We start from the raw sequence: 26,035 nt of genomic DNA, 5'->3' as shown, positions 1-26,035 counted from the left end.
CCAAGCAGGCTCCACACTGTCAGCACGCAGCCCCCTATAGGGGGCTCACAAACCATGAGATAATGACCTGAGCTGAAACCAAGAGTCAGACGCTTAACCAGCTGAGTCACCCAGGAGCCCCTCAGTTTTTTATTTCCATGGGGATAGGCTGTTAAGATTTATTTGGGCCAGCATAACTCTTTTGGTTCTTGAATGACCCAAGTAAACCTAAGTGCCTAGCCCAGGGCTAGATACAATAAATGGTCATTTTTTATTCTGGCTGAAGTAGGACTGTGTGTTGTTGGTTTAACTGCCTATAGCAATAACCATCCACTATATATTTTTTTAAGTCTTTATTTATTTTTGAGAGAGAGACAGAGTGCGAGCGGGGGAGGAACAGAGAGGGAGACACAGAATCCTAAGCAGGGTCCAGACTCCGAGCCGTCAGCACAGAGCTGGAGCTGGGCTGGAACTCACAAACCTTGAGATCATGGCCTGAGCCCAAGTCGGAGGCTTAATTGACTGAACCACCCAGGTGCCCAATAACCATCCACTATTAAGCTCTGAACTTCTATGTCTCCCCTGCGCCTCTGGAAGGAAATGAATAATGGCCAAATAATTGTTCAGCCTCAGGCAGAGAAGGAAAAAAAAAACCCAATAAAAAATCACTACTGTTGCAATGTAGGATAAATGCCAAAACACTTTGAGATGCTCAACCAGCATGACACAGCACATTCCCATTTCTTACTCTGCTATAACATCCAAGGGAGTTAATCGGATGGGGGAATGGGGATGGGGGGCAGAAAGGGGACAAAATATATTTATTATACGCCTGATATTTTATAGGGGGTGCTCTGTTGTGTCTTGGGGATACAGAGATGGAAGTAACCCAAACCTTACTTTCCAGAAAGTCTACCAAGAAGCAGCAGTCATGTAAACGTGTAAAATAGCTTAGATACTTTGTATAGCTTTTCGCTATCAGGATATTGTTTGGGCACAAAGAAGGGAATGGTAAATTCTGGGGATGAGCAAAAGCCAGAACAGCTTCAGAGGAATTCTGGGGATGAGCCAAGGTCAGGAACAGTTTCAGAGGAAGTCATGCTTCAGCTGAGTCCTTAAAGATACTTTCTCTAGGCCAACTAGGAGGGAACGGATTCTTCATACTTGAACAAAAGCCTGAAGTCTTGAAACAGCGACACATTGTTGTGGGTATTACAATTAATCTAGGAGCAAGGAAGAATTATAGCAACAATAGCTAACATTCTAATGTATAATAAGAACTAGGAACTGCTAAGTAAGCTACGAAGATGATCTCAAAGAATTAATAATATTCCCATTTTATAGGTTAAGAAAAGTAAGGCTCTTGCCTGAAGGCCACAGATAAAATGACAATGAGTTTTAACTGAGGAAACTGAATACAGAGCCCCAGTTTTTTAAACCACAAATCAGGAGTGAAACGATCAGATTTCAAAAAGATTCCCTCCAGCAGCTGTGGAAGGAGCGGATGGGAGAAGTAAAGCAGCAATCCTGTGATCAGAACAATTAAGGAAGTTGTCTACCGAGGATCAGCAATAGGGCAGAGGCTGGGGAGATCGGGGTGGAATATTTGAGAAACATTTGGATACTTTTCAGTGCTTCGTATGGATCAGACGTGATCCTCCGTGGACGGCAACAGGACCCTGGTCTCGGCCTTGAGCGCAAGATACGCAGGCCCCCCCCTTACAGAGACCCAGATTAACCGAGGCAGTATGGATTTGGAAACTGTAGCTCTCAGCTCTCCGACCCCAAAGGTCGGGGGCAAGGAGGGGTATTCGTACCTTCCGCGTCCTAGCCCGCCCACAACAAGGAAAGTGCTGACTCATTCTGGCGGGGCGCTTTCGATCGGGGCGGGGCTCGGACCAGATCCCCCTCCTCTCTCCACCTCTTACACCCCCGGCCCGCTCTGACTCTCGCGAGAGCCCTACAGGCTATAAAGGCAGTGCCTCCCGCGTGCTTCACGCGTTTTCTTCCTGGCTGGCTTTTGGTGTGTTGTGCTTTAGACCTGGTAAGAGGCGCCCCTATACCCCTGTTGTCGCCTTTTCCTCGTCCATCCGGGGACCTGCCCTACTAGGTTCGGGTTGTTGTGACGGGGGAGGCGGTTCGGCGAGGTGTGGCGCGCTCGAGAGTGGTTAGGTGGTACGTACACCCTCCAGTGGGCCCTCCGTAGAGATGCGGTGACTTGTTTAAACCCCGAAGTTAATGTCGGCTCGAGTTTCCTCTTCCCCCGGCAGCCCGAGCAGAGGGCGCTCATTGGCTTGGTATGGCGCCGGGGCGGACTCGTGGTAGTAGTGGGCTCTCCTCGACTAGCCTTCTGGGCGCGGCGGGTTCGGGAAGCTTCTAGAATGGACCTGGAAACTGACCTGAGGCTACCCGCCCGACTTGTGGTAGAGGCAAAGGCTTTTTCCGGTCCTCAGCTGTGACTAGATGAGGAGTTTCGGATATGAAGATTCCCTTCCCTGTATCTATTTTTTTCATTTACGGAATAGGGTTTGTGGTGGTCCCAAATGCCTTTGTGAAGACTGCGCATTTTTTTTTTTTTTCTGGTGCTTTTCGAAGTGTTGGGGGTGATGATAGGAGTGGCAGGAGGGTACCAGAAGTAGAGTTTGGGGGTGTGGCTTTCGCCTGTGGAGTTTGGGGGCGGATCCTCGGAGGGTGCCCACAAAGGGCTTAAGGTCCAACAGCCTTCCCCTGGCTAAGTTGGACTTTAGCGGACGTGGGGGCCGTCTGGAAAAGCAGGTTTGGACGAGAAGGGCCTTTATGTTGGTCACACCCTATATATTTGGTCGCCAAGTTGGAGCGTGCCTTACTAGTTAAAAAAATTTTTTTTTTTAATGTTTATTTTTGAGAGAGCGAGAGAAGGGGAAAGGCGGAGAGGGAGACACAGAATTTGAAACAGTCTCCAGGCTCTGAGCTGTCTGTCCGTACGGTGCCTAAAGCGAGGCCCGAACTCCGGATCGCCGAGATTATGACCTGATCCAAAGCAGGTCGGAAGCTTAATCGACTGAGCCACCCAGGCGCTGCTTTTTTGTTGTTAAAAGTGTGTGTTAAGCAGTAAAGTTTGCAGTGATTGGGGCACCTGGGTGGCTTGGTCGGTTGAGCGTCCAACTTCAGCTCAGGTCATGATCTCCCCTTCAGTGGGTTAGAGCCCCGCATCAGGCTCTCTGCCCTTCTCTCGCTGGTGCTCTCTCTCAAAAATAAATATTAAAAAAAAGTTTTCAGTGATCGATGCTCACAACGTTTTTGGTTGTGGTGCTATGCACCAAAAAACTTTGGGACTTGGAAAATTAGCTTGCTGCTTTCAAACTGATGGCGTACTGGGTTAGCTCTTAACTCCTTATCTTTGTTTCCACCTGGGTGAATCCAGTGCAGCATTGCTTTTTAGCCATAGACTCTCGTTGTCCTGGCCCCAGGTCAGAAACCCATTTTTGTAAGCACTTCAAGTGCTTAAAACACAACCCCTGAAGTTTTGGAATTTAGTAGATGCTAGAATAGTGGTCTTGCCTCTTAAAAAATTGGATTGCTTTAGGGTGTGTGCTCTTGTGGGCAAATGTACCTGGAGAAACCTCAAGTGTGCTTCCTGAATTATGAAGGCAGATGAAGGTGCAGTCCAGGGAAAGAGGGGGGCAACATGACCACATCTAGGAATCAGACACTGGCATTGTTCATTTGGGCTCAGGTTTGGGGCTGAACCTTCCTTTGTTTCTTTATAATGAAAATACAGAAGGAAAATGCCTTTGCACAAATCCTATTTTAGAAAAAGTAATAGAGGTTACTTTAGTTTATAAAGAAATTGCAGTATTTAAATGAAAATGATACTCAGACATGGAGTATCTGGTTTTGTTTCAAAAGATGGAAAGCTCAGTTTATGCTTCTTACTAATGTAAAAATTAATGTATATGTTCAGGGCCACTGGACAATTCTTTTATCATTCTACAGCTAAGTTTCTAAGTAGATGAAATGTGCTGGTTATCTAAAAAAAAAAAAAGTAAGGCTTGTTTCTAATTCATTTCCTCTTTTATCTTTTTCAGCTGATAGTAAGATGTCTTCAGGAAATGCCAAAATTGGGCATCCTGCCCCCAACTTCAAAGCCACGGCTGTTATGCCAGATGGCCAGTTCAAAGACATCAGCCTATCTGACTACAAAGGTGAGAGTAATTACTTTAGATTCATTAAAATTGAATTACTTTAGGGGCACCTGGGTGGCTCTGTTGGTTGAGCATCCGATTTCAGCTCAGGTCATGATCTCCTGGTTCGTGAGTTCGAGCCCTATGTTGGGCTCTGTGCTGACAACTCAGAGCCTGGAGCCTGCTTCAGATTCTGTGTCTCCCTCTCTCTCCGACCCTCCCCCGCTCATGCTCTCTTTTTCTCAAAAAAAAAAAAAATTAAGATTTAACTATTTTACAATTTAAGGTGGCTCATTAGGTTTCTGTATCTGTCATGTTTGATTGTAAAATGAATTTATATATTGTAGGTCACCATCTTTAGGGTAGGAGGCCGTTTACCTACATGTTGAAGTAGTGATTACCAACCAGGGTCATGGGGGTAGACTTTAGGTTCAGACTGCTATGGAAAAAGCCCATGCTTCATTATGTCTGGATATATTAGTTCAGTTATCTTCTCAGTACTCAGTTGTATTGTTTTGGAGATCTTCTCAGTATTTCATTGAAAGCTCAAGTTTTTGGGGCTTAAGCTGCTTATTAAGTTTTTGAAATAATGTATGGCACAGCTGCTATAATTATTAGGCAGAAGGCTTAGGTACATTCCCTTGACTGTTTTGCCCCAAGAATTGATGGTACAGTTGGAACAACTCTTCCTGTTACAGTTTCATGCAAACACTTGGCAAATTCTAATGAGGCTCTTCCTTTTTTTTCTTTCTTGTTAAACCTTAACAGCTGCGATTTCTGGGATAATTGATACAAATTCCTTGAAATGCGAACCTGAAACTCCGGTTTTAAGTGTACCTTTCTTAGTGGTGTGGTAATTAGTTCCTAGACTCGGCTTTTGCATGAACATGTGACTAAGGTTTCCTAATGCAGCACACTTGTTTGGAATGAGAAGCAAGTAAGAGGGGCCCTATGGAGGGAAGCTCCTCTGGCAAACAGGATAAGTAGCACCATAGGGAGGTGACCCTGGCCCAAGGGTTTAGAAAGAGCTGCTCTCTGTCCTCCAGGGCTTGACCTGAGGTTTCAAAGTGCTTGTTAGGCAAAGCCCTGGAGAGGTTGTTTAGATGAGTGAGTTTCTACTGATTTTGGTTTTCAGAGTAAATGTCAAAAGGAGCACCTTTGGTTTTCAGACATTGCTGCTACCTGGAAATGAGTGAATATTTGGAACTGTTTTTAATAATTCAGCCCATTAGGTGTGGTGAAAGGCTGCTTGGCCAGTTGAAGATCTACTTCTGTTGGTAATCTGAGTGACCTCAGTAAAATTTACACTAGAGATCCTTTCAGGATCTCTACCTTTCCTGTTACCTTTCAGGACTTTTGAAACTTTTGCCTCAAGAAATTTTTCTTGTCCTATTAGGCTTGTTGGATTTGTGCTGATTCAGGTGATCACTTAAACCTTACTTGTCCCGTTGATGTGGTTCATTGTGGAAGAAGCACAAAAGGCATTTTGTTTTGTTTTTCTTTATTGCTTTGTAGCATAGAATCCAGTAATTGAGCTTCTCCTGTGGGTTAATTGTAATCATTGGCATTAGGCTATCTAGTAGGTATTTGCATCCTTGGTTTTGCTTTTCTTCATTGGAGAACTTGGTGTTTGTGCTAACTTTTTTTTTAATGTTTGTTTTTGAGAGAGACCGTGTGTGAGCAGGGGAGGGGTAGAGAGAGAGAGAGGGAGACACCAAATCTGAAATAGGCTCCAGGCTCCGAGCACAGAGTCGGACGTGGGGCTCAAACTTGGGAACGGGGAGATCATGACCTGAACTGAAATCGGAGGCTTAATCCGACTTCACCCAAGGAGCCATTCAGGCCCCCTCCTGTGCTAATTAAAAAAAAAAAAAAAAAAAATTTTTTTTAATGTTTATTTTTGAGACAGAGCATGAAGGGGGAGGGTCGGAGAGAGAGGGAGACACAGAATCTGAAGCAGGCTCCAGGCTCTGAGTTGTCAGCACAGAGCATGACGCGGGGCTCAAACTCACAGACTGTGAGATCATGACCTGAGCCATAGTCGGAAGCTCGATGGACTGAGCCACCCAAGTGCCCCCCTCTTGTGCTAATTTTAACTACCTAGAGATAAAGATCAAACTGAACAGTGTTTATCTTATAATTGGCAGCTAGTGAGGAGGCAGGAAAATAAAGCACAGAACTGAAAGGAACTTTTTTTAATACAGGCTTTCCTGCCACAAGATGTTCTAAAAGTAGCTGCTATGAGACATCTGTGTTGAGTGTTGGTGTTTAGCAATTGTTTATAAAAAGGCTTTTTTTCTCAGAGAAAAATGCCTTTAGGTTTTTATTTTTAAAAAAATATTTTCTTTATTTTGAAAGAGAGGGCACGAGTGAGGGGCAAAGAGAGGGAGAGAGAATCCCAGGAGGGGCAGAGAGAGAAAGAAGTAGAGCTTGAACCTGGGCCTAAGTCAGATCCTTAACAACTGAGTCACCCAGGTGGCCCAAGGTTTTATCTTAAATATCAGCACCCAACAGGGGGGCTGAAACTCCAAGCTGGGAGATCAAGAGTCACAGACACCACCCACTGAGCCAGCCAGGTGCCCTTTGTAAAGCAAGGAAGTATGTTTCAAAGGCAAACTTGTGGCTTTTCCTCCCCCTCCCTCCCCAGGAAAATACGTTGTGTTCTTCTTTTACCCTCTTGATTTCACCTTTGTGTGCCCCACGGAGATCATTGCTTTCAGTGACAGAGCGGAAGAATTTAAGAAACTCAACTGCCAAGTGATTGGTGCTTCTGTGGATTCTCATTTCTGTCACCTGGCATGGTAAATCTCTTGGTCAACTTTTGCATATGAACTTTGAACTAACCGCAACTGGGACTGGAGGCTTTGATAATAGACTTGCTCAAGTATTGCCTTCTGGCTTCTGATGGAAGGAGTGTGCAACGGCTGTGACTTCTTGTTGCTCTCATCTGGCAGCAAAGAAGCAGCAGCCTGGGTTGCAGCTGAGTATCCTGGTGACCTTAACGGTCTTCAGGCACTCACTTTACTGCTGGAAAAAGTTTGAAGTCTTTTGGGGATTAGATTAGATTACAGTTACTTCACATTACATTAGGAATGTTGAAAAAGGGAAGGAATAGAAACAGTTAATGCTTTTGCTACACAAGAGTTTAAATGAATGTGATTGTATGTGTGCCTTTTGCTGTAGGATCAACACACCCAAGAAACAAGGAGGACTGGGACCCATGAACATTCCCTTGGTATCAGACCCCAAGCGTACCATTGCTCAGGACTATGGAGTCTTAAAGGCTGATGAAGGCATCTCATTCAGGTATATACCTACCAGTGGGCTGTCATCAAAATTATCTGATTGACTTGAGGGCCTTTTTTATTTGGAGAAAGATAGGACTCTGATCTGTAGACTCTTTTGAATTTTACTTATTTAAATTTTATTTTATTTTTTAAATTTATTTTGGGAGAGAAGAGAGCACATGAGTAAGGGGGATGCAGAGAAGGGGAGAGAGGATCCCAAGCGTGCTCAGCGTGTAGAACCTGATGTAAGGGCTCAGTCTCCCAAACCATGACATCATGACCTGAGCCCAAATTTAGATTTTATTTTTTAAGTAATCTTTACTTCCAACGTGGGGCTCGAACTCACAACCCTGAGATCGAGTCATATGCTTTACCAATTAAGCCAGCCAGGCTCCCCCATCACTATATGTGTTTAAAGTGTACAGCATGGTGGTCTAATCTTCCTTCTTGCCTTTCCTTTCTCTCTCTCCCTCTCTCTTTCTCTCCTTCCTTATCTGTATGCCTAAGACCTGAAGCTCGAGAGTAGTACGATTTTCCAACTGAGCAGGGGTTGGGGGGGGGGATGCTTCTTCACTGGAGGCAAAGCCAGTGCAAGTCTGGGAGGCCAGCACATTTTCATTTCCATTGCAAGCAGTTTCCAAACTGATATTGCATCTCTTTCAAGCCTTCAATCTCTTCTTCCCAGGGGCCTCTTTATCATTGATGAGAAAGGTATCCTTCGACAGATCACAGTAAATGACCTTCCTGTCGGCCGTTCTGTGGATGAGACTCTGAGACTAGTTCAGGCCTTCCAGTTTACTGACAAGCATGGGGAAGGTAAGCCAATTCACCTAGTGACTTGACAATAGAATGGTGGTAGGATATGAAAGATGGCAGGAACATGGTCTATCAAATGAGAAAAATCTGTTTCTCCAAGAAATTGAAGTCTCTGCATTATACTGGGTTGTGGGAATGAGATAATGGAAAAGCTTGGGGAAGAGAATATAAAGGTTTTTTGTTCCAGCTCCACATTCCCAGCTTCTGCCCTGCTCATTTAGAATCACTGCTGAAGCCTTTAAGTTATTAAAGGAGTGTAGGAGGATTTCATAGGTGTATAAGGACAAAACAAAAGGCTTGAGAATTCTATCTAGAGATAAAGCATGCCATTCTTGACAAGTGTTTATTGGGAGAGGAGCTTAATCCCTGTGGTCCGTATTTGTTTTATGATCTTTTTAAAACACAAATCTAAGACCAGTTTTGAATTTTGGAAAATATAAATAGGGCTAAGATAACTTGCCCAAGGACAATGGACAGATACAGCTAATACTTTTTTTTATCTTCTTAAATACATTCTAAAAAATAAATAATAAAACGTTTTATTGTACAGCGTTGTTGTATTTGTAAGAATTACACTCTGCAAATAACCAAATTATGTAAATGTTCAAAACTTTTTTGAAGGAAGAGGGTTAGGGATAGAGGGTTTCAAATGAAATATCAAGGTTCTTCATTAGACATTTGAGGATCAAAGACTTTGTTAAATTTTTTATTTTTAATTTTTTTGTTTAGAATGCCTGTGAGTGGGGGAGGGGGCAGGGGGAGAGAGAATGTGAAGCAGACTCCATGCTTAACATGGAGTCTGACGCAGGGCTCATTCCCATGACCCTTGGATCATGATCTGAACCAAAATCAAAGAGTTGGGCACTCAACTGGCTGAGCTACCCAGGTACCCCAAAGATAATGTTTTACAAGGTTGTCCTTAGAGAATCTACACATCACTAAAGAGATTCAATTTAGGGTTTTTTACCTAGCATTTTAGAGAGTGTAGACCTTTCTTTTCCTATTTATCCAGCATTAGTACTTTCCTTCTAATATTCTTATTGCAGTATGATAAAGTACTGAACTACTTGATCCCAGCTTTTGAGTTTGTAAGGGTGTAGCTTTTTTTTTTTTTTTTTTTTTTAAAGTTTAATTTTGAGGGAGGGAGAGCGAGAGATCCCAAGGAGGCTCCATACTGTCTGTGCAGAGCCTGATGCAGGGCTCAAAACCACAAACTGAGATGACCTGAGCCAAAGTTAGATGCTTAACCGACTGAACCACCCAGGTGCCCCTAGATGTTTTTTAAGTTTTTGAGACCGTGCCAGAGCATGTGCACAAGCAGGGAAGGGGCAGAGAGAGAGAGACAGGGAGAGAGAATCCCAAGGAGGCTCCACGCAGTCAGCACAAAGCCTGAAGTGGGGTTTGATCTCACAGACCTTGAGATCATGACCTCAGTCGAAATCAAGAGTGGGAAACTTAACCAACTGAGCCACCCAGGTGCCCCAAGGCTGTAGCTTTTTTTACCTTTTCCCCCCTCACTGGAGTATAGTTGTTGCTGGAATGAGACAACCTTATCTTAAGAGTTAGTTTAGTTTTTTAAGACTTAGCTCCTGAGGCTACAGGTGCTGGGTATGTGGGGAATGGAGATCTTGAAGCCTACACCTTTCCAAGCTTAACATAATTGAGGATGAGAAGGACAAGATAGTTATTTTGTTTTTAATTTTTTTTAATGTTTATTTTTGAGGGAGACCGAGCACGAGCAGGGGAGGGACAGAGAGGGAGACAGAGAATCCAAAGCAGGCTTCAGACTCAGCTGTCAGCACAGAGCCAGACATGGGGCTTGAACCCACGAACCATGAGATCATGACCTGGGCCCAAGTAGACTACTTAAGCAAGTGAGCCACCTCGGTGCCCTAAGGACAGAATAGTTGTGATCAAGTGCTACTGATGTCAAATCAGCTGCACAAGTGTACTTCAATAAATTTGTCTTTACGTTCCATTTTCTTTCTCTAGGTAATAAATAGTTCAGACTAGTTTTCTAAGGCCCATTTCACCTCTGATTTTGTGGTAAAGAACCTGGAAGTTGATAAGAGTTGGAATTGATGATGTCTCTTAGGGGAACCGAAAAGTGATAGTTTGGCTAGAGGGGAACGCTAGTATGAATCCATGAGCGCTGATACCCAAAGGCACCATTTGCGGAAGCTTGTGTGGATTGAAGGAGCTGACCACTGCTGAGACTGCCTCCTGGTGGGGGATGAGATTCAGCACAAAGAAGTTGCTGAGGAGTGTTGGTAAAGCCCTTTATTGAACTTCCTAGCACCTTGCATATAGGTGAGACTTGAACCCAAGCTTTCATAACTGAAGATTGCTTCTTCAGAGTCTTGGTCTCTTCTTTCCATCTCACTAGAACAGGCATAGCTTGTTGTGTGTAGCCTTTATGATTTATATGATAATTGCCATTTGAGAGCGTATGAATACCAAACATGGTATGTGAGGTACTTTGCGTGTGTTATTTGACAGATAACTCTACATTTCTATTTTTTTGATGTAATTGACATATAACGTCCGTTTTAGGTATACAATGAAATTGTTTCATTTGTATTTATATATTCTTTGTTCCTGTGTTTTCAAGTTTTTATTTAAATTCCAGTTAACATAATGTAACAGTTTCAGGTGTAAAACTTAGCGATTCATCACTTACAATACCAGTGCTCTACACAAGTGCCCTCCTTCATACCCATCACCCATTTAACCCATATCCTGCCCCCCCATTCCCTCCAGTAACCCTGTTTTTTTTTCTTAATTTTTTAATGTTTATTTTTGAAGGAGAGAGAGACAGAATGTGAGTGGAGGAGGGGGCAGAGAGGGAGGGAGACACAGAATCAGAAACAGGCTCCAGGCCCTGAGCTGCCAGCACAGAGCCCAACACGGGGCTCAAACTCGAGTAATGAGGTCATGACCTGAGCTGAAGTCAGATGCTTAACCTACTGAGCCACCCAGGTGCCCCTCAGTTTGTTTTCTGTAGTTGAGAAACTACGTTGTTATTTTTGAGGACTCAAACGAATATTTTAAATACAGTATTTATTCATAGTAAATGTGGAAATCAAACCAAATTCACAGCTGGTTTTTTTTTGTTTTTTTTTTTTTAATTTTTAAAATGCTAAAAAAGTCCCTCTTGAGGGCTGTTTTGGAAGTTTCTTATACTGAGGTTACCATGACTATGTCACTTTCTCCTTGGAGAGTCATGCTATTTTGAAAGGTGGTTTATGTGGGGCTTAACCAGTTCTTCTGTACCCCATGTTCTGAGAAAACCAACACTGCTGGGTATGAGTGAAACATGCAAGTGTGGTTCTTTCTGTCTTGTCACTGATAACTGGTTATATTCTTTTTTTTTTTTTTTTTTAACATATTCTTAAGTGCCATGAACCTTTACTGCCCATGAGAATAAGTTGGCAAGGTTTTTCTGGTTCATTATTCCTATCTTTGTGTCATGATTTATAATTGGGCTTTTCTTTTAAAGGTTATATGTTTTCTAAGACCAACTTTGTTGGTTCCCTGTTCACATCTACTATCAAACTTCTGGCTGGCTCTCACCTGGTCTCTGCTTATTTGCTGTTCTTTGGTCTCTAGCTTTTTTATGCTTTAGGGACCTGTGTTTTAACCCTTTGGTGCTAATAAAGCTAATAATTGTAACAATCAAGTGAAGATTCCAGGAAAGTAATGGATGGCAGCTGGGTCCATCTATACTTTGTTCCCAGACAGCTGGTTGCAGAGTGACATCTAAGGCTATGATATCCTTGGACTGAAAGGGGCTCCCCTTCTCTCACTTGAGCAAGAGAGATTTGCTGCTTCATTATTGGACTTGGTGACTATGTGTCTCCTAGAAGATGGAATAGCAAATGGAAGTGAAAAATCAGAGATTGGTTTCCTTGCTTCTCTCTCCTCAGGTTAGTCCAAGGAGCATTGCTGGCTCAGGATTATAGGAAAAGGTTAAAAGCTATGCTTTCTGCATAAATGTATGAAAGATTCAAATGCAGACCTTTGTTTACCATGGGGTAGAAGGCACTTACTTAGACAAATAGGGCCTGTTATGGGGGTCCTGCCCCCATGTATTTCAGGCTGTCCAGTTTGGCAGTTAACACTGAGGAGGCAAACTGGTTGCTATCTTCAGATCCTCCAAGGGCTGTCAGAAGGAAGAAGCAGCTTAGTGTTAACTGTTGTTACACAGTCCTAGCTTTGTTTGTTTAGCTTATTTCTTGGTATGTAGACAAATGGTGATTTTTTTTTTTTTTTTAAGAGCCTGTAAACTGGGGAAGACGGGCAGAGGGAGAGAGAATCTTAGGCTCCACCCTCAGCATGGAATCCAATGCAGGGCTCAATCCCACAACCCTGGGATCTTGATCTGAGCCAAAATCCAGAGTCGGACACTGAACCAACTAAGCCACCCAGGCACCTCTAAAGTTTTTAGATTTTTAATGCAATACAGTGTGGCCTAATCTGTCATTAAGTGTATAATTCAGTGGCATTAATTGCATTCACAGTTTTGTGTATCCATCACCAGTATTCTCTGAATGTTTTCATCATCCCAAATAGCTATAACCATTAAGCATTAACTCCCCATTCCCCTTTCCTTCCAGCCCTTGGTAACTTTTACTTTCTGTGTCTATGAGTTTGTCTATTCTAGATATTTCATGTAAGTGAAATCATACGATATTTGTCCATCTATGTTTGGTTTCTTTCACTTAGCATAATGTATTCGAGATTCTCAAGGTTCATGTTGCAGTGGTATCAAAACTTTCTTTTTTAAGGCTGAATGATACTCCATTTTATGTATATATGTCCTATTTATTCTTTCATTTCTTGATGGACACAGAGTTTTTTATCTTTTGGCTGTTGTGAATAATGCTGCTAGAGTAATGGTGAACAGGTATCTGAATCTTTGTTCCTATTTGAGTATTTACATTAGAAGTGTAATTGCTGGGTCATGTAGTTCTGTTTAGCTTTTTCAAGAATTGCCAAACTCTCTTCTATAGCAGCTGCACCATTTTACATTCCCACCAGTAACATCAAGGATTCTCTACAACCTTGCCAACACTTGGTCTTTTTCCTTTTTTTTTTTTTTTTAAATGCTATATAGCCTGGTGGGTGTGAAGAGGTGTCATTGTGCTTTTGATTTGCATGTCCCTAATGATCAGTGATATCGAGCATATTTTCATGTGCTTATTGACCATTTGCATATCTTCAGAGAAATGTCTACTCAAGTCCTTTGCCTGTTTTGAACTAGGGTGTCTTTTGTTGAGTTGTGGGAGGTTTTTTTTTTGTTGTTTGTTTTTTTCTTTGTAGAAGTTCTTTTTTAAGTTTGAGAGAGAGCAAGTGGGGAAGGGACAGGGAGAGAAAGGAAGAGAGAATTGCAAGTGGGGCATGAATTTGACATGGGGCTCAAACCCTGTGAGAACCAAGAGTCAGATGCTTAACCGACAGTCACCCAGGCGAGTTCACTGGATCTCTTCAGTTGTGGGAGTTCTTTATACATTTTGGATATTAATCCCTCATCAGATACATGATGGGTAAATATTCCCATTCTGTGTGTTAACTCTTAAAATGTCCTTTTTGGGGCACCTTTGTGGCTCAGTCAGTTAAGCATCCAACTCTTGATTTTGGCTCAGGTCATGATCTTATGATCTGGGAGTTCCAGGCCAACATCAGGCTCTGTGTTGACATTGTGGAGCCTGCTTGGGATTCTGTCTCCCTCTGTTCCTCCCTGCTCACTCTCTCTCTCAGAATAAATGAAAATAAACTTAAAAAAAAAAAAAAAGGCCTTTGTACAAAAGTTTATAATTTAGATCGTCAAATTTATCTGTTTATTGTTGCATGTGCTTTTATAATCCTATCTACGAATACATTTCCAAATCCAAGGTTGTGAAGTTCTGTTTTCTCCAGAGTTTATGATTTTAGCCCTTATCTTTAGGTTGACCCATTGAGTTGATTTTTTTTTTTTTTTTATGAGGTGTAAAATAGGGATCCGCCTTCATTCTTTCTCATGTGGAAGTCCAGCTGGTCCCAGCACCATTTATTGAAGAGCATTTAAGATTTTTAAAAAGATACACATGAAGGGGTGCCTGGGTGGCTCAGTCGGTTAAGTGTCTGACTTTGGCTCAGGTCATGATCTCATGGTTTGTGAGCCCCGTGTTGGGCTATGTGCTGACAGTTCAGAGCCTGGAGCCTGCTTTGGATTCTGTCTTCTTTCTCTGCCCCTCCCCAACTTGTGCTCTGTCTCTCTGTGTCTCTCAAAAAATAAATAAATATAAAAAATTTTTTTAAAGATATACATGAAGCATAAAATAATTGAGGAAATACAAATACCGATTCATCCACTGTCTACTGTTAACAAATATTAATACATGTGGTTTTTTTTTTTTTTTTTTGCTGTATGTGCATTACGCAGATTATTTGTAGACCAAAGCATACAATTGAAGCTTGTAAGGTAGTTACTTAATTTCTTTAAATTTCAGGTGCTGCATGAATAAATTAGATATAATAGCATTAGGGCTGTGGTGGGGATTGAATTATGTTTGTAGTTATCCTTGCACTAAAAGACTTGAATTATCTCACGCTATAGCATAAGTATTCTGGTTCCTGAGTGTTCAGCCTCTTAAGGTATCAGATTTGGTTTTGAGCCTTTTGTCTGATGGTCACCCATTTGTCCATGGGACGAGGGTGGAACTCACCACTGAGCAGGTTATTAATTGATAGTACTCTTCTCTTGCAGTGTGCCCAGCTGGCTGGAAGCCTGGCAGTGATACCATCAAGCCTGATGTCCAGAAGAGCAAAGAATATTTCTCTAAGCAGAAGTGAGCGCTGGGCCTTTTTAGGGCCCGGCTGCATTGGCTGGCCATGAAAACAAAATCTCTTTTGTACTATTGTCATGCTTAAGACACAAGACTTTAGATTCAGTGCAGATGTGGTATGGGATGGGACAGGCCTTTCCTGCAGGGGTTGGGGAGGGCAGCCTTTCTTCCTCTGGAGAGAATGGCCCATGCTGTGCTATGGGGCAAGTCAACTGATGTGTACAGTAGTGGGGCATCACTTTTGATCTTTGTTTCTATTAAACTTGAACTGAGACCTTGTTGAGTCTTCATTTCAGGGGGCACTAGCTTTGATTTTAAGAGTAATTTACTCTCTGCTTTCCTTTTTTAGGGTAAAATGAAGGTTGATAGCTGCCTCAGAATCAAAGTTACATTGGGTGGGGGGATATGCAAGTAGACACAGGAAAGGAACTGAACCCAGGTGTTAACATTTTCACTACATTTGGGGGAGAAGAGCAAGATCTGCAGTGTTGGTCAAAACACTGCAATTTGTCCTATAGGTGAAGCATAAATTGCAGGTTGCAGATGGAGGCCCCAATGAGATTACTTGGACATTTATACTATTGGGAGGGCTGCATGAGAACTTGAAGCTTGGCCTCTTCTAAATGTCCAGTACTGGCTCTGTAGAAGATCAGAATTAGAGGCTTTGAAACTAAAAGGGGGAGGGGGAGACAAACTGCCCTGTTGTTTGTAGGGGAAGGCTACACTCATCTCCTTGTTCTGAGGTGGGAGGGGTATAGGGGAGGTGAAGGTGGGTTTCTCCTGAGCCCTTGTGGGTAAGAAAGATTCAAAACTGAGTCTGGTGTATTATGTACCCTTTCAGACATAAGCTAGTCTAGTCTATCCTCCTCCTCCCAAGCAAGACCTAAGAGCAGTAGTACAGAATTCCCAGGGCTTTCAATGACAGCTCATACAACCCTTAATATAAACCAGGCATGGTTTCAAAAATGCATGTGTTTATTCCCCACAACAAGCCTGTGAGGCAGGTGCCGTTAGGTAGGAGATGATTGCCTTTTAGGCTCTGTAACAAGTAGGATCTTGGAGCACTGGAGAGAAATGGAAAGGAATAATCCTATATTTTAAGGTGGGAATTCTGGATCTGTCTTGTCTTTCATTTCTTTTGACTAAATTTTTCTGAGCTTTGTTATCTTCACTGAAGAGCTCTATTACAATCCTTGTATCAAAAATATTGTACCCAGGCACCTGGGGTGGCTCCTTTGGTTAAGCATCCAACTCTAGATCTCAGCTCATGTCTTGATCTCAGGATCGTGAGTTCTAGCCCAATGTTGGGCTCCACACTGGGCATGAAGCCTGTTTAAACAAATACTGTACCCAAAATAAAATATCTGGCCTTGCCAAAGCCAAAGGAGTTCTAGAGCCAAGTACCACTTATAAATAGGGGTCTCAGAGGAGGGAGGATATCAAGGGCCAGGGGATGCAGGTGGTGAGATACTGGGGCTGAGCCAGCCTCGGGCTCTGCTGGGATTCTGGGGCTTCTTAGGTGGGAGTGTGGTAAAAGGAAGCTCAGGTGATGCAGAACTAGGATCTTCTGAGGGCTGGGCCAAGCCCAACAAAGCTAAGCGTTGGGCAGGTGGAGTAGAAAAGTAAGCCTTCTGTTCTTCTGAGTAACGCTCCTGTGGTGTTACAGCATCCCGGTATGTCCAGTCACGCCAGTGGAAATTAAAGCCTTCAAGCAGGGTGATTCGGGCAGCTCTTGTAGGTACACAGTCCAGGGGCTTTGTGGGTGGCAGATCTGGCACCTCTATTCCTGGCAGCAGCATTACTCCTCGGATGGCAAACCAGCCTCCGTATCGGGGATGTATGCACACACCTGATATGTGCTGAGGAGATGGTAAAGCAAGGTCATGGAGTAAGTCCAACTATCATCACTGCAAGCTAGGCTTGTTCATTTATTTTCAAGGAACACTGACTCCACATTTGAACCTCTCCTTTGGCTGGTTTCCCCTATTTCCTCTCATGGACAACCCTTTTCATGAGCTCACTTTGGCCATGAGGAACCTAGAAGGGTTTATTAAGCTGAGTCTCTGTCAACTTCCCAGTCTTACTGTTGGGTTTCCTGATTACTGCTCTACCCCCTCCATCCTGTAACGAGATTTTAACAGACTAAGTTCTCTGACCTGATGTGTTCCCAGGCCAACTCCAGAAAGCATGTGGGGTTGGGCTCCTGACTAGGGCACACCTTTCCCTTGGATTGTGTCTACCAAATCATTTACCCAGGGTAGGTGGAAGAATGTGAATTGGTATCTTGAGGAGTCTTCACCATTTTCTCCCAGTCCCTACTCATTCACACTTGCCCTCTGACCTGGGTCCCCCAGGGGTCAGCCTCCACATCCTTCCGTTGGTAGTAGTAAGCAGCCCCTGCCACATGGGCTGCAGTCTGGGCCAGAATCTTGGGGCGCCGATTGGGGTGTACCTCGTAGTCAGCGATGACTTCCATTTGCAACTCTGGGAGGTTCTGGGATAGAGATGGAAGTTCATTTCAACATGAGAGGAATCATGACTTTGTCCTAGAGAGCCCGAGTTGTGTTAACTTGGTCCTGTCCTCAGAAGTTGTTTAAAGGGAAAACATGACTTTAAACGTGGGGGGGGGGGGGGGAGCTCCACTGTGAAGAAAATGATACTCTGTCCAGGAAGGTCCATATTTGAAGGGAAATAACAAGGTCTTGCTCACAAATGCCTATTACAAGGGGTGACTTGGCTCTGCCCTCCCAAGTCTCAGTGTGGAGGAAGACATGGCCCAGCTTTGGGGAGACCCAATGTATGTGTGTATATATATATGTGTGCATGTGTCTGGTGGTGGTGGGGATATTGTTCTACCCTCAAAAGGCCCCAAAGACACATAAAACGTCCAGGTCTAGGGCAAGGACAGGTGAAAGATGCTTAGGGGATGCTAGGCTTATTCCTATTTCACTTGGAGGCTAAGGGAAGTCTGGTTTGAAGTTCATGTAATTGCCCATCTGAGATAGGGTAAGTGAGACTGATTATAGACCTGGGGGGCTGCTAGAAGAAGGTGGTTGAAACTGGGCTAAGGCAGAATGGGGAGAGCTCACAATGTCAAAGATGCTCTAGCATAGCCCATCTGAAAGTGGCTCATAGCTGTAAGTAGGTCTAGATCCTGCACCGAGCTTAGAGTAGCTGAAAGCAGCTATGGGTTTCATAGCTGGGGGAATATATGAACCTTGCTCACCTTTCTAACACGGCCCAAGTGGTAGGCTACACACTGGTCCACAGGGTCAGTCAGTGGTCGGAGATGGCAACTCTGCAGGAAGGGTTTGAGGGCCCGGTCAAACATGGCAGGTGTGCTGAGTACCAGGAAGGCCAGGGTAGGTCCTGGCAGGGGTAGGTGGAAGGCTGGAGGCAGGAGTGCATTATACCATGCCACCTAGAACAGAGAGAAAATTCAGGCTACACAGGAGGGCCAATTTAGGCCTTTGTCAGGTCCATACCTTGGCCCAGCATTCAAGGCCTCATACATCTTGGGCTGTCTCCATCTCATTCATTCAGTGAATGGATTTCTACTGATGCTGCATGATGTATATTTATGGGGGACTCCTCCATAGGGGAATCTGACAGGGAGTTTGGGATAAAGAGGCAAAGAATTCATGACTAAGAACCGAAAGAAACTGTACTGTGATTAGTGCAATGACAGGGCCTGATGAGGATCCCGTGAAACTAGAAAAGGCTTCTTGGAAGCTGTTTTTGAACGGTAGGAAGGAAACTGACAAGATGATGTAGGGAGAGAAAATCTGGTGTTTTATTCTAAATAGAGGGCACAGCATTAAAAAAGACATGCAAAAAAGACATATTTGGAAAACAGCAAATTGTCTAGTTTGATAGAAGTGAAGGGTGTGTAAAGGGGAGCAGGAGAGAAGGGTGGAAAGATCAGTAGGCGTGAGATTATGACTGGCCTAGATACTAATTTAAGGAATATAGGTCTAATTTGGTGACAATGGGGGGGGGTTAGCCATTTAAGATTTAAGGAGGAAATGTACATGATCGGCTTTGGAAAGATCTGGCTGCAGTGTAAGGACAGGTTGAATGCAAAATGATAGCAAGCAGATTATTGCAGTAATCCAAGCACAGAGGGGTTGGATGGAAGGGAATGGACTTGGGAGACTCAAGTGACAGATTCCTAAAGGTCTTGGTGTCTGACTGGATGTGGGGGAGGGAAAGGGTGAGAAGTAGGAGTCTAGTACAATAACTCTTACTACTCACCCAGTTCTACCTGACCCACCAAACATTCTCACTCTCTCCACACGTGCCATCCACCACTACCTCCACACCTTTACTTAAGCTGTTCCTGATATTTGGGATGTACATAATACCCTTTCCTTCTTTTCATATATAGCTCAACTCTATATTTTTTTCTGGGAAGTCCTTCTCAAGCTAGACCCAACATACTTTCACTATATTCTTTCCCAGCACTGCTGTGTGCCACTCAGTGGAAGGGGTGGGAGTGAGTTGTCTCTTAAGCATCAGGCAAAGGGCTCAACCTGAGTTGATTTAGCTTTGTGTCCAAGCACACAGCTCAGTACAAAGGGCACTGGATAAGGGGGAAGGATCTGTGTAAACAAGGGTAGGTAGTGGTGCCAGACTTCTGTGACAGGCGAGTGCACAGTTTCTGTATCCAGCCCAGTGCTGGTGATTGGCAACATCATGAATTAGCCCTCTGTTGGTAGATGGAACAAACCAGCCAATTGTTTGCTTGTTCAACAACAGGAATGCCCTTCCCCCCTCAGATAACCTAAATCTTAGCTACACAAACCTACAAGGCCTTGCTCTATCCTAACTCCTTAAGGAAGATTTTTTTTTTTTTTTTTTTAATGTTTACTTTTTGGGGAGAGAGACACAGAGCAAGAGAGCGAGCGAGCTGGGGAAGGTCAGAGAGAGAGGGAGACACAGAATCCGAAGCAGGCTCCAGGCTCTGAGCTGTCAGCACAGAGCCCAAGGCGGGGCTCGAACTTAAAACCGACGCTTAACCGACTGAGTCACCCAGGCGCCCCTTCTGAAGGATGCTTCTCAAATGACTCTGACCCCACTGGTCACTTTCTTCCTGTAAACTATGGAGGTGGTAGAGCCACAAGATTACTGGGTTATGTGGTGTCTCCCATTCATCAATATGGCGTTATATGGGATTTCAAGGACAAATGTGCGGCCGTTTCTCTACCTCTTTAACAAAGTCCCCATTGACACCATGTTCCCGTACGTCAGATGGACATGGGGCCAGAGGAGCTCGGGAAAGATCAGAAGGCTCTCGAGCTTCACGCCAATAGCACCGAGGCCAATCATACACCTCGCTCCAGCACCGCAGAGGGATAAACCAACCTGGAAGGGGTAAACCTCGAAGCCAAAAGGGCACAATGTGTCTTCGATCTTCTGCTTCAGTTCTGCGACTTGCAGCTCCATAGCGCACGCAACGCGCAGACCTTGCTGGGGAATGGAGTCTCAAGGATAACCTGGGCCGTTAAGTTTCAAGGTAGCTTGGACTCCATTTCCCAAGAACCACTGGGATCAGCAGCGGGGTAACGTTGGCTCTATGCAATGCATCTTGGGATATGTAGTGCACTTGGTCCTTGGGTCCAACAACTACAGAATCAGAAAGCCTCGGTTTCCCGGCAAGCTTCACGGTGGCGGCGTCAATGCTCGTGCCGCTACCAGGGAAACGTAGTTCTACAGCCTCCGTCGCCGGTTGTTTCCGCGAGAGACGAACTCAGTTTCCCACGTGGCGCTGCGGCAGCCAGTCCGAGGTCGGACTTTCCCGGCCTACAGGAGGGTTTGAACTGGGCAGTAGTCGCTGGCACAGGTTCGGAGTGATGGTACCTGTGTCTTGGGTCTGGGAAGGTTTCGACCAAGAGTCGGCACTCTCAATTCCCACCTGATAATTGAGTATCAAAGCATCCCGCTTTCCCCCTAGAGTCCCCAAGCGCTGCTCTCCTGACCAGTCCCAGTTTGGCTTGATAACTGCATCCCTCCCTACCTTTAGTATTACATCCCCACTCCCCACTTTCGATCTGAAGTGTGGCCTTACTGGGCTGTGTCTCTGGTGTTCCGGGCTGGAAGAGTAAAGGCACAAGACGTCAGGGAGCCTTGCGGAAGGTTATGAGTAGGAGCCTGAGCTGGTCTGAGCACCTCGACGTGCTTCTCAATGCTACTGATGGAAATGTGGCCAGGATTAAGGTGAGGGGGCACCTGAGGGCCCCCGTTAGAGGTTTGGGTTTAGGGACCACTCAGAGCCTATTGGCCTGTGAACTTTTTTTTTTTTGTAGCAGCGGCTGTATCCTCTTGGAGTCTCCACAGCGGGTGAGTATTGTCCCTTTTCTGCCCCCGTTCTTTTCTTTTTCCAGGATCTGCTTTTTTCCAGTGCCTGTATCATCCACTATTCCAAATTCCAACTGTTTTCTTTCCTGAACAAACATCTGTTTTCTCCCCAAAGTTAGGCCTTACAATCATCCCTTGCTTATTCCCTCAGCAGGAGATTTGGCTGGGACCTGGATTTCCCCTCATCACTTGCCTCCTCAGTCTGGAGTCCATGCTCAACAGCCTTGGGCTCTAGAGACTCCCTTTGTCCCAGAGAGGCTGAGTTGGGGTAAGGCCCATGGTGCATCTTCTCTCTGGGATGAAGTTATTATTCTCCAATCCCAGCTTCAATCCCAGGCTCAGGTAAAGTGTGGAATCCTAGGTGTGTATGTGTTTGTGTTTGTGTGAGATGCCCCTTGCACAGTAGCTCAGGTGGCTTTTCTTGCCTGGGTAGGTGACTGAGACACTAAGACAGGCTGTGCAGGGGCTGTTGGAAGAGCAAGAGCAGCAGAAGTATAAGATCTGTACCCTGGAAGGTATATGGCCAGTTATTTTTTTCCTGCACACAGCTCATTATGTATGCACACAGTTTTGTTACATATCTCCTGTGTGTGCACCTGTGTCTTGATTTGCAAGTGGAATCTGTAGGCTCATGTGTAAAAGTCTCAGAAGGACTGATCCTCAGTTTGTCCCACTACAGCATCACTAAGGTTGCTGCAGGGGAGCCCAGAGCAGAGGGTCCTTCTGCTGGATCAATGCCTGGAGGGGCTGAGAAGGGAACTGCAGGGCCTTCGAAGCCAGGTGCAGGAACAGGCCCAAGCCCAAATACAAACAGGACCACAAAAACGTAGTGCTACTGGTGGCCTTCACCAAGAGCTGCAGAATGAGTAAGTGATGGGCAAGACCTCTCCTTCTTTGGGCCTCTGAATTCTTGGCACTCTGGTAGTGTCCTCAGGGATTGTTGATTGGCTTTCGAATGACACTGCTGTCATCTGTGCAGGTGTCAACTCCTGTGGGAGGAATCAGAGATTCTTCAGGAGGAGCTGAAATTGCTGCAGGACCAGCTGAGTGAGTAAAAGATTGGGGGTGGGTATGAGTCCACCTGTCCCCTTTTCTGGAAAGCCTTTTTGCTGTCCCAGTAAGTGGCCATAGCTCTGATTTCTTGAGCTGCTCAGAAGTCTGGCCAAGTGTTTTGTCTTGCCTCCATGGTGTGAGTCTAGTTTCCCCAGTCAGTTTGGAATGCTAGACCAGAATGCTTCTGTCTCAGTTTTCAGCACCAGGCTGGGTACAAGGCCAGGAGGAGAAAAGAAAGAAGTTGGAGAACAGCTCTCTTACATTTTTCTCTCATTGAAGGCCAGCACCAGGAGCTGCTGCTGAAACAGATGGCTGAAGGGGGGCAAGCTCAGGCCCACAGCTGGAAGGTAGGACCAGGATCAGACCTATTTCTTCATATCTCCCTATGAAGGCTCCTTCCTTTCTGTCTTTTCTGTTGTGCAGGCAGGCCAGCATACCCTTTCCCACCCCTGTCTCTTTCTCTCTTCCCTGTGCTGACTCTACCTCCCTCCAAAGCTTTTCTTCCCAAGCCCTCTTCTCCAGGTTGAGAGACTGTCATTGCCCACATGAGGGTTCCATGTGTGCTGAAGATGCCAATGGTGGGGAGGGGGATTCCTCCTGGAGAGGGAGAGGAATGTACCTACCTGGTCCTACCTGGGCCCATGGTCTGGCAGACGTTGGAGCAGCTGCAAAGTGGCAGGGAGGTCAAGGGTCACACTCTGGAGGCTGCCAGGACAGAGGTCCAGGATGCCCGGCAGGAGCACAACCTCCTCAGGTCAGGGGGTGTGGATGCTTGTGGCAGTGGAAGGGATATGTCTCAGAGGCCAGGCATTGGGGACCAAAGTTCAGCTATCCTAGATTTGACATGGGCTGGTAGGGGTGGTATGGTATCTGGGTTACAGCCTATAAAGGCAGTACTGGGCATTCTTTACTTGATACAGGGTCACTGAGGTATCTTTATATGTTTGAAGGATAAAGGGAGAGGAGACCGGGGTCCTGGCCTCATGAAGGAGAACAGTTCTATGTGGAAGGGTCCTCTTGACCCACTGTCTCCTTCTCTGCTTCTGATTCTGTTCCCCTTTCCAGGACCTCCATTCACATCCTCCAATCTAAGTTGTCCCTGGCTGCCACCTTCACCATGTCTCTTTCTTCATCTACCTCTGAAGTCAGTCTTCCAGACAGCAACAGTAGCTGGGAAACTAGGTGGGAGTAAGGGCAGGGATCCCAGGTCTGGGGGAGGGTGAATCTGAATGGTGCGTGTGTGTCAGCTGCCTGATTATTTGGCACTGGGTAGAATGGAGTCTCTGCCTCTTTTTTAGTGAATCCATCATTCTGTCGTTACTTATCCCAGGTCAGGCTTGTATGTTCCTCCCCATCAGACAGGCCTAGGGCCTAGTTCTGTGTGTATCATAGTGCTTGCTGATGGTTTGTTTTCTTTTCCCTTTTTATCCCCTTAGATCTCCAGAAGAGCACACTTTCTAACCTGGAGCCCAGCAGCTTTCAGCTTTAGGCCCAGAGCCTTGAGCAGGAGAACATATTCTTTAAGGGCCCCACAATGTTCCTGAGTGACCTGTAAGAACGTGTAAGAGTAGCTTTGCTCACCTTCCCCTTCAAGCCCCTGTTTCTGGGCCCCATGTCCCTCCTTTCTAGATCTAGCTGGTATCTGCCCTCTTACTGAGGCTTGTCACTGCCTGCCCACCAGGCAATAATTACAATAAATGTTTTAACTCTTCCTGATGTTTTCTGTGAATCAGCACCCACATGGGATAGACTCAACTGTACCCATTCTTCCTCCTGTTACTGGACTGCTTTCTGCCATCCCTCTCTCTGAAGTCCAAGTTCATAGATACTCATAGCTGAGTGCAAGCCCTCTGCTCAGTGGAATTTGGAAGGAGATGGGAGTTCCCATTCTGGTGGGTAGAATAGGTAGGCCAGTATTGCTGTGGGGATGCAGAGGAGGGCAAGACATTTATATAGGCCCTGGACCTGAGCAATAGGAGGCTTCCTCTCCTCACCTCCAGCTTCTACCTCTTAAGGCTTACTCTAGTCCCTCCACATTTCCTCATCCTCAGTAGCCCAGCCCTGCTTGCATTTCTGCAACAGTCTCCTGGTCTCCTTTATTTCAGTCTCTGCCTCTAATCCAGTGGCTTTAAAATTTTTTGACGTGACCTCCAGTAAGAAATACAGTTTACATTGTGGCCTAGTAAATATACATGTATATATTTATTAGATGAAACAAATTTCATGATTTAATATTAATCGAATCACTAGGGCTGATGTACTCTATATTTCTTGTTATATTTAAAAAAAATGCCTTGTGGTTATTAGTTCTAATCCTTCCATCACAAGCTTGCTCTCTGGAAAGTAGATCTTTCTATGTAGGCTAAAGGCAGCTTTACTTGCTTCTTACTTGGATTTTGTATTCTAGAGCATGCAGTCCAAGATTTCCTCAGAAGCAGCAGCATCCCACTAAGGACTCATGAGGTCTCTTCCACCGCTAAATATAGACAAAAGATAATGCCATTCATCCACCCAGATGATATTTATTGAGCATAATACATACCAGCCCTGGTATGTATTTGCCCTGAGTTAAGATGTGCAGTGGGCTTATAAAGTTCCCAGCTCTTAGTTCCATCTAGCTGGGAAGAGGAGACAATTCTGAAATAAAAGCATAATAAAGGGCTGAGATCAGTAGGGCAGGTTATACGATGCATTCAAGGCCCTGGCCTAACTAGGAGACAGATAATGAAGAGTGGGCCTTTGACACCCAAATAACTATAAGGCAATCCTTGGTTCTTTCCCCTCACTATAAAGGAAATTTCTGACAGTGGAATGGGAGAGATCAGACTTGGGTCAAACAGAACTTGTTCAAAAACCTAAAAACTTGCCATCAAGGCTCATCTTCCTACTGAAGGTACAAGTAACCCCTCTCTTTTACATCTTTCACTGGGTATGTGATACATATGGTATGATGGCATTATTCAATTATACTTGCTACCAGTGCTGTACCTATTTATCAAATACTTTGCATCAGGCTTTGTGGGAGACAGGTTTAAAAGGTGCCAGGGCTCTAACAACAGAAAAATTAAATAGCAGTGGGGAACAATGGTATTTGAACTGTCACCAGGTGGCAGCACATCATGTGTTGCCAAAAGAATGATACAGAAAAGGCTTTGAGCCAAGGGTACAGGGCTGGGTGATTTCTTTTCTCCTTTTGGAGATACTGTGAGCTACCTATTAATCTAACTAAACCAGTGTCCTGTTGAGACTACTCTGCTCGAGAACCTTTGACAACTCTCACAGCATAAAAAAGGACAAATTTGGCATTTAAGCTCAATACACATTTAACTTCCATTCTTATCTCCTATCACACATCTTTTTAAAACTTTTTATTTAACTGTAGTTGACACACAATGTTACATTAGTTTCAGATGTACAACATAGTGATTGGACAAATTTATACATTATGGTATGGTCACAAGTATAGCTATCATCTGTCACCATACAATACTATTACAATACCTTTGACTATATTCCTTGTGCTGTGCCTTTTATTCTCGTGACTTACTCATTC

The 26,035-nt window shown here is 44.6% G+C and overlaps 3 protein-coding genes across 12 annotated transcripts; 2 read left to right on the top strand and 1 right to left on the bottom strand.

Moving 5' to 3' along the window:
- Positions 1-1,875: 1,875 nt before the first annotated feature.
- Positions 1,876-15,346, top strand: PRDX1 (peroxiredoxin 1). Its single transcript, XM_015066863.3, has 6 exons — positions 1,876-2,023; positions 4,047-4,163; positions 6,790-6,943; positions 7,326-7,448; positions 8,115-8,245; positions 14,994-15,346. Exons 2-6 carry the CDS (start codon positions 4,058-4,060, stop codon positions 15,077-15,079), a joined length of 600 nt encoding a protein of 199 aa, XP_014922349.1. The 5' UTR covers positions 1,876-2,023; positions 4,047-4,057; the 3' UTR covers positions 15,080-15,346.
- On the bottom strand, positions 11,602-20,649 carry MMACHC (metabolism of cobalamin associated C). The gene is made up of 4 exons (XM_015066856.3): positions 20,437-20,649; positions 18,299-18,493; positions 17,414-17,566; positions 11,602-16,931 (listed from the first exon to the last, which is right to left on the bottom strand). Exons 1-4 carry the CDS (start codon positions 20,515-20,517, stop codon positions 16,512-16,514), a joined length of 849 nt encoding a protein of 282 aa, XP_014922342.1. The 5' UTR covers positions 20,518-20,649; the 3' UTR covers positions 11,602-16,511.
- CCDC163 (CCDC163 homolog) lies at positions 20,571-24,193 on the top strand. Of its 10 annotated transcripts, none has more exons than XM_015066861.3 (9): positions 20,652-21,288; positions 21,378-21,411; positions 21,581-21,771; positions 21,863-21,944; positions 22,109-22,295; positions 22,409-22,476; positions 22,762-22,829; positions 23,548-23,664; positions 23,919-24,193. In XM_015066861.3, exons 1-8 carry the CDS (start codon positions 21,211-21,213, stop codon positions 23,572-23,574), a joined length of 735 nt encoding a protein of 244 aa, XP_014922347.1. In that variant the 5' UTR covers positions 20,652-21,210; the 3' UTR covers positions 23,575-23,664; positions 23,919-24,193. The 10 variants fall into 10 exon arrangements, with proteins under 10 accessions (XP_026915142.1, XP_026915141.1, XP_053069348.1 ...); XM_027059339.2 differs by lacking the exon at positions 23,548-23,664 and having other exon boundaries at positions 20,668-20,914; positions 21,095-21,288; XM_027059341.2 differs by lacking the exon at positions 23,919-24,193 and having other exon boundaries at positions 20,571-21,288; positions 22,676-22,829.
- Positions 24,194-26,035: the final 1,842 nt, after the last annotated feature.

Source organism: Acinonyx jubatus, chromosome C1, assembly GCF_027475565.1.
Source record: "Acinonyx jubatus isolate Ajub_Pintada_27869175 chromosome C1, VMU_Ajub_asm_v1.0, whole genome shotgun sequence".
In the NCBI taxonomy this organism is placed as follows: Eukaryota; Metazoa; Chordata; class Mammalia; order Carnivora; family Felidae; genus Acinonyx; species Acinonyx jubatus.
Note: the sequence above shows the minus strand (reverse complement) of the source record. Positions and strands in the feature narration are given on the sequence as shown.

Excerpts from the sequence above, each read along its gene's own strand:
- PRDX1 (XM_015066863.3), top strand. The coding sequence starts at position 4,058 with ATGTCTTCAGGAAATGCCAAAATTGGGCATCCTGCCCCCAACTTCAAA. Across the intron at positions 4,164-6,789 it reads CAGCCTATCTGACTACAAAG|GAAAATACGTTGTGTTCTTC; the intron begins GTGAGAGTAATT and ends CTCCCTCCCCAG. Across the intron at positions 8,246-14,993 it reads TACTGACAAGCATGGGGAAG|TGTGCCCAGCTGGCTGGAAG; the intron begins GTAAGCCAATTC and ends CTTCTCTTGCAG.
- MMACHC (XM_015066856.3), bottom strand. The coding sequence starts at position 20,517 with ATGGAGCTGCAAGTCGCAGAACTGAAGCAGAAGATCGAAGACACATTG. Across the intron at positions 18,494-20,436 it reads TCGAGGTTTACCCCTTCCAG|GTGGCATGGTATAATGCACT; the intron begins GTTGGTTTATCC and ends TCTCTGTTCTAG. Across the intron at positions 16,932-17,413 it reads CTGACCCCTGGGGGACCCAG|CACATATCAGGTGTGTGCAT; the intron begins GTCAGAGGGCAA and ends CCATCTCCTCAG.
- CCDC163 (XM_027059339.2), top strand. The coding sequence starts at position 21,211 with ATGAGTAGGAGCCTGAGCTGGTCTGAGCACCTCGACGTGCTTCTCAAT. Across the intron at positions 21,772-21,862 it reads AGCTTCAATCCCAGGCTCAG|GTGACTGAGACACTAAGACA; the intron begins GTAAAGTGTGGA and ends TTGCCTGGGTAG. Across the intron at positions 22,830-23,918 it reads CTCAGGCCCACAGCTGGAAG|ATCTCCAGAAGAGCACACTT; the intron begins GTAGGACCAGGA and ends TTATCCCCTTAG.